The 10,751-nt window shown below is 42.5% G+C and overlaps 1 protein-coding gene across 1 annotated transcript in view; it reads left to right on the top strand.

Annotated features, from left to right (window-relative positions):
• The first annotated feature begins 2,399 nt into the window (after positions 1-2,399).
• The window catches only part of KIAA0922 (KIAA0922 ortholog), a 46,469-nt gene continuing 38,117 nt past the window's right edge, over positions 2,400-10,751 (top strand). Inside the window, exons 1-4 of the mRNA XM_009696892.1 lie at positions 2,400-2,458; positions 3,422-3,545; positions 4,618-4,734; positions 6,016-6,126. Coding sequence (XP_009695194.1) covers positions 2,400-2,458; positions 3,422-3,545; positions 4,618-4,734; positions 6,016-6,126 — 411 coding nt within the window. The remainder of the gene's footprint in view (positions 2,459-3,421; positions 3,546-4,617; positions 4,735-6,015; positions 6,127-10,751) is intronic.

Genomic DNA, 10,751 nt, shown 5'->3' with positions numbered 1-10,751 from the left:
AACTGCTCATCTTCTCCCTTGGGGAAAAAAAAAAAAGCAACCCAAACCAAAACAATGGTGGATTTCTCTTTCGACTAGTCCTGCTGTTGAATAAACTCAGCTCTCCCACTTGTTTTTTGGCACTGTGGTGCCGAGGCCCTGGAGCTGGCCAGCGGGCAGGGTTACGAGCACCCCGCCGTAGGAATGTGGCCGTTCTGCTTTCCGGGCCAGGCTGGGGCTTGGAGCAATTTGGCAGCTTTTGTGGGGTGCTGAGCAGAAGCTGGATGTCTTGTAAGCACGGTCCCCTTCCTGGTGTGCAGGGATGCTCTGAAGTTACCTCCATGCTCAGGAGTCAGCGCGGAGCCTGCCGAGTTCATCAGCGGAGGCTTGGCTTCAGCCATCCTAGGTCCAGGCTGCCTTCTCCAAAAGGAATGGGACAGCAGCCCTGGGACCCTGCTGTGCTCGCACCGGGCTTTTCCTTACTTTCTGACTAGTAGAGGGTTGGCTGTGACTGTTGACTGAGCAGTAATTCAGTGCATTTTGAAGAACCAGCGCTACAGCGTGGCCTTGTTCACCCAAACCGAATGAAACGCAGTCTGGTACATCGGCTGGGGGTGCAGCCCGTGGGCGCTTGGGGTGCCTGCCACGGAGAGCGAGGGTTGAGACGGGACGAGCTGCTGCTCCCAGGGCTCCCCAGGAGGAAGAGGAGTGAGTCTTGGAGAGCCGCTGCCGTTACACAGACTGGCGCAGGAGCACTCAGCAGGGCTTTTTGGTGGGAAAAGGTATTTCAGAAGGTACCTGTAAGATGCTAGGAACTTAAGCGGTGTGGGTTCAAGGTGATACTGTCGTGCATAAACCGCTGGCTTAACTTTCATTTTGCTATATATGTGTGTGCACATGAAAAAAGATCTGATGACCCTTAAGAAATGTGCCTTCCCCAGATGTCTGGGACTTCTTACTGCGGTAGCAATTTTAATTTGTGTGTGTTTACAACAGTACTCAGACTTTCCTTCTGGGTACATCTCTGAGACTGACTTTTGGAAGGGGAGGAGTGTGCTGGTTGCTGGGGTGTTTCTAGGAACAGAGCAAGAGCTGGTTGGGGCAGAGCCGAGGTGGTTGGAAGGAGGCTGCCGTTCACCTGGACTTTGTAGCTCTGCGTCATCTGTTCTTTTGTTATTTTCTAGCAGCACCCCAGAAACGCTACCTGGATATATTGCATTCCTCCTGCCGCAGCAGCAAGGGTGTTTGCTCCCTTGTATGAGAAATGTTTTCATAAAAGTTGTGGGGTTTCATAATAATAAACCTGATTTTTCCTGACTGGTAATAAATTATGATGTCTCTATTGGTTTGGAATATAACAGCAGAATTATGTAGATACTTTAATATATTAAAGGTGTAATGTTCCAGAACTACATTTTTAAATTGGGGACCAATTAACTGTACTACCGCACATTATGCAAAGCAGCTGGGTAACTAATGAAACCACAGTCCATCCCTCCCTTCTCAGACTCATCCTTGCTAGGATGCTTATTAGCATCGTCCAGTAAAGATGAAACTGGTTCTGGCCATGCAACGTGCAGACTGCATCTGAGGAGGATTTTGACAGCATAGCACTGGGTACCTAGATGTAATGAACAAGTGCTGGGCTTGTTTTTTACCACTGTGATTGTTGGGACTTGCGGAGGGCAAGTTTTAATTGAGAAAGTGGTGAAGATGGGATTTCTGTGTTACAGGGCATCGACTCATGTTGAAATAAGGTAAAAAATATACTAGAACTGATGGGAACTTTATTGTGAATTTTCCTAGGGCAGAGGAAAGACGATGGGGTGTGTGTTTCACATTGTTTCTTACTCTCTTTTGCATATAAGAAACGAGTTGGCTTTTGCATTGAAGCCACAGCTGGGCAAGCACTTCTTTTGATGTCTGCTTTTGCCCAAGCTGCAATTTACTCTTCTACCTCTGCATCTCTCGCTGTGCTCGTATCAGTGCTTGTGTGAATGTCGAATTGACGAGACTGGGGATCCGCTCCATGCTGACCTCATATCCATTCCCCAGGACTCTCCTGAGTTGTTTGCTCCCTGTAGTTGACTGCACAGCCCCATAAACAGGCGTATCGGCATGACCGGGGGGATAGGTGCAAGGAAGGGAAGTTGTCCAAGCCAGCGTTGCCTCTGAACTGGGATACTTCTCAAACGACACTTTTATTGGCATGAGCTTTCCAGCATGTACTGTTGTGTGGAAACCTTCTTAAAAGGTCAGCCTTACAGCAGTGAGAGGAATGTATGAAAAGGTTTAGAAATAGAGTGTTTAGAATATAAAGAGTCAGAGCCTGTAATCTGTCTTTCCTGCAATGTGTAGTGTCATGCCCACTAAATATTAATTGTGGCTTCTTTTCCCTTTTTTTCAGCTTCTTGGCAAAGATGCCTCCAAATGGGAAGGCCTTACATTTTCACCCGTCAGTTCTGCATTTTGGAATGCAGTGAGTATCTTACATTATTGTTATTTTGACGAGTAGCGAAGCGGGGAGGAGTAACTGTACTGGGCTACATTTGAGTAAAGAGCATTAGCTGAGGTCATGCCAGCCTCTGAAAAAAACTGAAGTAGTAATTACAGTTGCCACAGAGTTGGAACTGTGTTTCTTGCCTTGCAATACTTTGTAAATGAAAATCAGCGTAGTTCTAGGAGGGAGGAAGAGGGAATAGGGAATCATAACACATTCTGGGTACATTTCGGGTGATTCTGCATGGATGTCAAACCAGTTCTTTGTGCTGGTGATTCATTTCTAGAAAAATTGCTTTTCTAGTGGAGGGGGAGCTTGCTGCTTCCTTTAACTTCTGAAAATAAAATATAGAAAGTCCCAGGCAAAACATACTGGTAGAATACTTGAGGTTTGGGTTTGATTTTTTGTTTGTTTGCTTGTTTTTTTAGTTCTCCTCTAAGAAAATTTTAAAAATTATTCTTAAATGATAATCAGCCTTTGATCTACCAGTAACCAAAAAGAAACATGGTCCCCTTATGAGTTAAATGAGTGTTTCAGAGGATGCACAGAATGAATGTAAAAGATGCTGGGTATTAGGATGTATTAGCTAAAGCAGAAGCCGTAAGAGAATCGTTGCTTTAGCTGACAAAACAAGACTTTGGTTGTTTAAACTTCTTTATTCAAGACTTTGTGCCTCATAAGGGTTGCTTTTTTTCTTAAACTCCTGGTGATTTAAACGAGTTTTGGCTAAGTGCACCTCTCAAATCCCAATGTTACTTATTTGTCTTTGTGTACTAAAGGGCAAAATTTGCTTGGCGTGTTTCCAAAGAATAGTTAGAACTAGGAAATTGTTGCGTATCAATATGTTTTAAAGTGATTTGTGTTTGTTGCTTTTTTGTGCATTGTCTGTGCTTATAAAGTAAATAATTTCTTTCTCTCTCTCCCCTCCGCCCCCCTTTTTAGATTACTGGGATTACCCAGAGCTAAAATGCTGCATGCCTACAACCCTAGTAGAGATAAAGAAGTTGTAGTGAATTCAGTGTTTACAGCTACCAGACAGTTTCATGTGTCTCCTGCTCATAGCCGGGTGAGTGTTGATGTACTTTTGGAAACTATGTAATGGCCAAGTGCCAAGCCTTCGTGCTTCCTTTGGCCTGAGCTTTTCATTCTGTGTTTTCTCTTCATACTTTTTTGTAGGACCTCCAACTTTTTTTCTGTTTTGCTAGCCTTTTTTTTGCTCACTTCTACTTAGACTAGTAAGGGAGAAGACATCCAAAACCTGGAGTAGGAAATGTGTTTTACAGTAACAGAGAAAGAGGAGAATTTTTTGGTGTTAAAGAGGCTGTTTAAATTTCATTCTGCTCTATGCAGCATTATGCAGTAATCCATGGGCATGTGGGTGTTTTACAGCCTTGAATTTTCAGGCTTTTGAACGGTCTTGCATATTCCTCAAAAAAAAACTGCAGTGAAATGTTTTATGCATTTTGTATTGCGATTATGAGCATAAATGCCCTATGATCTAAGAGTATTATTTTAACTCTGAGTTTTTAAAAGATGTATTATAATATAACGCATATTAAGAATGAATTGCTGTGATCTCAGTTTGATGAAGCCCAGATTTTATCCTCTGCTGATGTGCAATGGGTTTTTATTATGCTTTCATCTGATTTGTTTTTTTTACTATGGCTGAATGAATATTACTGCCCAGACATAAACGTCATTGTTCCTTCAGTTAGACCTATTTGGTTACTAATTGTGTTGTCCAAGTTTCGCCTTGACTCATTTGAATATGTATCACAGGGGGGGCTGATTCACTTTGTAATAGGTGTCTATACGCGGGGAAGTGTTTCTGTGCGTGCAGAGGCTGTTGGGGCTGCATGATGAACCTCTCGTGCAAAAAGGAGTCTTGACTAACGAGGCCTGAGCTAGCTGAGAAACTTCAGCCATAATTCGGCAAGTTGCTGCATGGTCTCAGGTCTTCTCCATAGTAAAAGTGTCCAGAGTTGTGGACAGATGAAACTTCTCAGGGCTGAGGTTCTGCTTAGTGGGATCTACAGATAGGGGTGCACATGTGGAAATGTCTGTTGGGCCATGAAACTGAACCGTGGGTGTCGTGGGCACCGGCACTGAGCAAGCAAGCTTCTTTGTGGTCTCTGCAGGTGATTCCAGCGATGGGAAAAGTTTCTTTCAGAGTACTCTTCCTGCCAACAGAAGAAGGCAGTATTGAAAGCTCATTATTTATAAATACCTCATCTCATGGAGTACTTTCGTATCAGGTAGCTACTCTTATTTTTAGCTTGAGCTTTGGATTTACCTGTGTTTTTAAAAGTGATTTTCATACATTTAGAGCTTACAGACTTTCAGAGGTCATTGAATTCCTCACACAAATCAGGTGGAGTAATGTTTACAATTCATGCCTTTTACCAGATCTTGCCAGTCTCATGATCCCTCATACATGTATATGGTTAAAATTATTACTGTTAGTGGGGCTTCTTGCGGTAGTAAAACTAAGTGTGTTTTTACATGTGTGCTTACAAGATCATGGTCCTGACACTGCTAGTTGGCTTCATATAATACTGCAGTCTAGACTTCACTGTGCTGGGATGCATTTGTCATGAAAAACCTATTTAGGAAATATTTTAGGTCGTTTTCAGCTACTCTGCAGGATTTTATGTAAGCATATTGGGACGTAGCACAGGGTGAGAGGTTTAGGCCCTTAAAACATGAAAGTCAAAGTAATGGTTATGCATTAAAACCATCTATTGTCTGATTAACTAGCAAGTTCAAGCAAGTCTTAAGCTTTTTTTAAAAAAATTTTTGTAAGGAACATTATATACTCCAAATTCTTTGCTTTTATTAATTTGTTAAAGAAAAAAATCTAACTCTGAATTCAGTGATTTAAAAACAATGCCAGCTTTAATCAATCATCCAGCTATTCCATTTCCATACTTTGGTACTGTGCTGGGAAACAAAGCTCCTTAAATTGAAGCATAGGTAAGTTCAGTTGAAATACATGTTTTTTAAATACAAATGTTGCATTTATCTAGCATTTATTAGAGGTAATGAAAAACATTCAACTTGCAAATCTTACAGTGCTCTGAAAACTGCAGACTTTAAAAAAAAAAAAGGTTAGAAATTATTTTACTCCATTTTTAAGACAAGGCAATTGAACTCAGTGTGCAATTGGACTACTAACAAAGTTTTCCCAGAAATGACTGCGCTGCCAAATGGTGATAAGTGTATTGTAATTACTTGAAGAACAGTAAGAGAGTTTAGATACTTTCTTTTCGAGATAACCTGATGCTCTGCTGGCGAGCGCTTTGCTTTGTTTTTATAATAGTGCCTGAAGGAGTGAAGATGCTAAAGTGCCGTTTATGTCTGTAGGTACTTTCCACATTGGAACTTTATATCTGTAAATTGTCTTTTAAAAGAATCTAGTATGAAAACCCAATCTTTTTCTTGGGAAGATTGTTATTAGTAAAAAATAGTTATCAACAGTAACATACAAAACTGAAATACTAGATGTTGATGTAATTATCTTTTTTTTTTTAACTCAGGTTTTTGGAATGGGAACTCTGACATCTTCTCCAGAAGAACCTAGAATGCCGCTCGCAAACGCCTACTTACTGCTTCCACACATACAAAACATCCAGACGTCACGCACACTGGTACAGTATACATTTCAAAGGGAGATGAAACATAAATCTTCTCAGATGTAAAAGGTTTTTGTCCTCAGGTTGTTGGGATGCAAGGAACGTTAAGAAAAAATCCAAGTACCAGTGACTGCAGGAGAGAGGTTGCAAGATACAGGGCTGCTGTGGTCACTGGTGTTCTGGTTTTGTCAGACAGCCTTTGGCATAGGAACTGTTCCCCCTTGTTCTCGTTCATGGTGCTGTGGTGTGCTCTCCTGTCAGTTGTGCTGGCAAAACTATTTGCGAGGCCCTGCTGCGAACTACACTGCAGAATTGATCTGTCCTAAAAAGAAAATAAACTTGTACTATAAAGTTGGGGGAGGGCTGTTTTGGTTTGTTCTGGTTTTTACTTCAGGCCCATTCTCCACGCCAGTTCACCGCAGGGCTGTGCCAACAGTTTGCCAGAGTTAAGAAGCATGGCATGCTGCGTGGATGAGAATGGGAGCTGGGAGTCAGGCTGGAGTCTCCCCTCCTGCCCGTACCAGTGCTGAAGACAGCAGCTTTGCTCAGCTCAGCTTGACTGAAGCCGGGAGCTGTGGAGAATACAGCAAGATGGATTTACAAGGCGTAACTATTTCAATTGAAAGAAGCTTTAACGATTTCTGTCATTTGTTTGCAGTTGCAGATGTTTTCATTGTCTTTCGGGCCATACAGAACCTTTCAAGGGAATAACTAACTGGAAAAATAGATCTTTCCATTTCCTTTTGTATTGTACGCAGATTTAGTTTTTTTCGAAAACACGTTTAGAATATCTTAGCATGTAACAGAATTTAATCTTTTATCTAAATGTAAGCGATGTTGATTGTCTCGTGATGTTTTCTTCTGTTCTGACAAAAATTCTCAGCTCAGATCGTATTTTTCAGTCTGCTACATATATGTTAGGTCAATCTTGCCTCTATGCGAGGCCTAGTGCACAATTTCCTTCTCTTCCTTTCTTTTCCTCTGAACAAGTCTCTTTCCTGTAATCACACAGGTGGGCATACATGGACAGACCCTTGTGAAGGAACCAGAAATCTTCAGGTTTTGTAATTTGGGCTGCTAGGGGTAGAACTGACAAGGGTTTTTTGGATGCTGTTCATGACATGTGTCTCCTCATCTTCACATCTAGCTCGATGGGTTGTTGGCAGGTGTTGCCTGAAGTTTGGATGCAGACACTGCTGCCTCGCAGTTCTGTCTGAGTTCCTGGGTAGGGAAGTTTTGGGGGACCATTTGACATTTTCCTTGCTGTATAGTGAGGAATTTTCCTATGCTTTGTTCCTCTGGAATACAAGCTTGAGGTCATGTTTGGCAGTGCAGCATGGTACCACCTGGCACCAGTGTTCTCACAGGATGCGAGTTGTGAGAGTGTTGACTCAGTTCTCCTCGCTGTGGGTGTAATTTTGCTTTGCCAGGCTGTAATTGAGGAATTACTCTTCGGTTCACTGAATGTTATCGGTTTGGACAGAAATGCTGCAGCAGCGGGACAGGCTCCTCAGCTGTTGAAGATGGTAGACAAGATCTAAATACTGAATAGAAGCTTATGTCTCGAGTTTATGGGTTCCTTTTAGAAAAATGTTGCTGTACAGATAGCTGACCTCTCCAGAAGTGCCTCCTTCAATTCACCCTGCTGGTATTCTGATCTAGACCCCATAAAAGTTGGTATGATTCTGTCTTGTCCAGTTTATATTTTAGTCTCAGAAGCTGTGGAAGGAAGAGAGGAGTATGAGGTTTGAGTGAGTGGCTACACATGTGCAAACTTAAGGAGACATAACTATTGAATGTACAATGGAGATTTGTAGTGAAGAAGCATTTAAAACAAACAAGTCATACTCACTTAACTGTTCACATTTGCTTTTCCCTGTTTATTTTTGAAGTAGAATACCAGTGTAAGTTCAGGATAGTGTAAGCCTCACTTACACATCCATTGTCATCTTGGGATGAATGAGTTGTAACCTTGGGCAACAATGTCTAATCTGATAAGCTAAAGGTATCCGTAGCTCTGAAGTCTGCTGGTACTGCTTGGAAACCTGTGACAAAGCTCACAGAGTGCTGCGTGATGTATGTCTGGTTTTTCCCCTCTGTTGTCTCCTGTTTTAAAGGTGGTTGTGTTTAAGCTGTTTGGTAATAAGGCCAGAAAGGTAACGTCATTTAGTCCCAGCATGCACTTGGTAAAATGACTTCTCAGAACTGCTGGAGGCATTGTTACCATAACCCCAAATACTTGTTCTTACTCCTTTGATGGTTGGAAACCTATGCCTGACTTCCACTCTGAATTGCTTTGGGGCCAGTTTATATTTGTTTAAGATACGCATTTAGTTTATATGACTCCTCCTGCTCCTGACGCTTTCACATTTGTAGGTGGCATCGCATCTTTCAGCTTTCGCTTTGCCAAGATGAATGGTCCGTGCTCTGTAGTATCTTCTTCAGTGATGGGCTGTCCGTTTCTTAACCAAATTGACAACCCCTTTCTGCAGCTTCTCCAATTTATAAAAATTTGTTTTGAAGGTGAATGGCGAGAATTGTACATAGGGGTAAGGATGAAATTTTGTCTCTACAGAGTATTTATGTTGGAAATATGATATATCCCTGGGATTATGGATGAAAGTTTACCTCTACAGTAGTGTGTCCATTGGAAATACAGTACATGACGGATTCATGTTTGCATTTTTTGTGGAAAATGAACTTCCATTGATTTTGTGAGTTGTTTTTATCCTTTAATAGGCAAAGGTACGCAGGCCTTTCTTTTTTCTCCATCATTCCGCCAGGTTTTTGTAGCAGAAACTCTTATGATTAATAAGAAAAGAAAAAGAAAGACAAAGTTGCCTTTTCTACTGTTGAATTTCACTCTCTTTCTGTTAGTCTTCTCAAAATTTCAGCTTTTGAAGAGTTCAGGATTGGCGTGCTCTGACTGTTGTCCTGGATCCCATGATTTCTGGGCTCCTGGCTCACTTGTCGGGAGGAAAGAAGAGCTGTCCCCGAGACTGTGAATTCCTAGCATGTCCACATGGCCATTCAGCAGTGGCTAGTTACCAATAAGCCCTAATAGATGGTGGAGCCCACATGGGCCATCTTTGTTTATCCAGCTTCTGGAGGTAGTCTTTGCTCTAGTTGCCTGTTTTTTGACATTGTTTAATATTTGGATGGCACAACAGGGCAGCTACATCACTGCCTTGTTGTGTTCAAAGTGCTGTACAAACACGCTGGAAGTGTCAGTGGAGGAGTGATCCGCAGGAGGGAATGTCCTATCATAGGAGACGCAGGCATCACTTTGCAGACTTCCCAGAGGAGTTCGGAGTTTATGAACCAACGACATGGGAAATACTGCAAGTACTGGCAGGAACCTAAGACTCCTTAAGTTCTGTTTTAGGTCTATGGGATCAGAGGATCAGAGAAGCAAATGCATGCAAGTCTGGTGCTTGGGTGTGGAGAAGGAAGGTGGTAGGGGCGTAGAGTTTTCTGAGTGCACCGTCCTGATAACTGCCTGCAAAAAACTGATGAAACTCTGCTGAATCATTATTGCAGGGCCAGCTTCTTAACACCATTCAGAGTGGAAATACCTCTTCAGGGCCAGGGACTGTCCAGAACAGAAACATTGAAGTATCAACCTGCAGGAAGAAGACGAGGCTTGTTCAGTGTTTGTTCTTTTTTGTTTATACTGTAGCCAGACTCCAGGAGGTGATTTTAACTCTACAGTCCTAATAATGATGCAAGAATATCTCTGTGAAAATCTTGTATAGAGCTATGTCTGATTGACAGAGCATCTTCAGGCAGAATAAGGAATTCTTCTGCTAAAAGTGGCCTCGGGTCTGCGGCTGCTTGGTGGCTGTTGAGCTGGCCTGTGCCAGCCATCCTGTGGGTGCTCAGTCCGTGGTTTGATGGATGAATTATTTCCTAAGTAAAATTGCCTACTGACCTGCGCCCCAGCAAGAATCCTGGACCCTCGCCAGGAGGGCAGGGCACCTTGCAGATGAGATGGTTCAGGTTTTGAGGGGTTTTTTTTTGAGAGGCCTCTGTTTCTTTAAAATTTAAATGTAAGAACTTACCAAAACTGGTAAGAATTTTGTTCATGTGGCTTCTATCCGAGTTCTCTATTCAGTTCATATAGGATGCTGAGTGTGTGTGTACATGCAAGTATGTACACGTGTGCACCTGGTATGAAATAGAGGCACCGGGTAAGGAAGTGGCAGTGGTTGTACTGCCCAGCAGCACTCTTCCTAACTTTTCCCCTCGTGCCGTGCCTCCCCTTTTCCGTTCGCCTCTGGTGCAGCCATACACTGCGTAACGCAGCTCTCTGCTCTGAGTCACGGGCAGCGATATTTCCAGTGTAAACGGAGTGCTTGCACCGCTGGGAGATGCGGACGTGGTCCTGGGTTTGTCGTCTTGGAAGATCTGCTTCTGCCAGTGTTTTTTTCTCAGATGCTTTATCTTTTCTTTATGGTTAACATAGCTGTCCTACCAGTGGTGTAAGGTAGTAGGCATGACAGTTATGCATCTATTGTCTCCCTTAGATAAATGAAAACCCTTTTCCTTTTCTGAAGATAGCTTCACAAAGAGAAAGAAAAAATTCCCATGAAAAGAGATCAACATGAAATACACCCCAATAACATCCCCCCTCCCCCCCA

Source organism: Cariama cristata, unplaced genomic scaffold, assembly GCF_000690535.1.
Source record: "Cariama cristata isolate BGI_N322 unplaced genomic scaffold, ASM69053v1 scaffold10253, whole genome shotgun sequence".
Classification (NCBI taxonomy): domain Eukaryota; kingdom Metazoa; phylum Chordata; class Aves; order Cariamiformes; family Cariamidae; genus Cariama; species Cariama cristata.
This window is presented reverse-complemented; position numbering and strand designations above follow the sequence as displayed.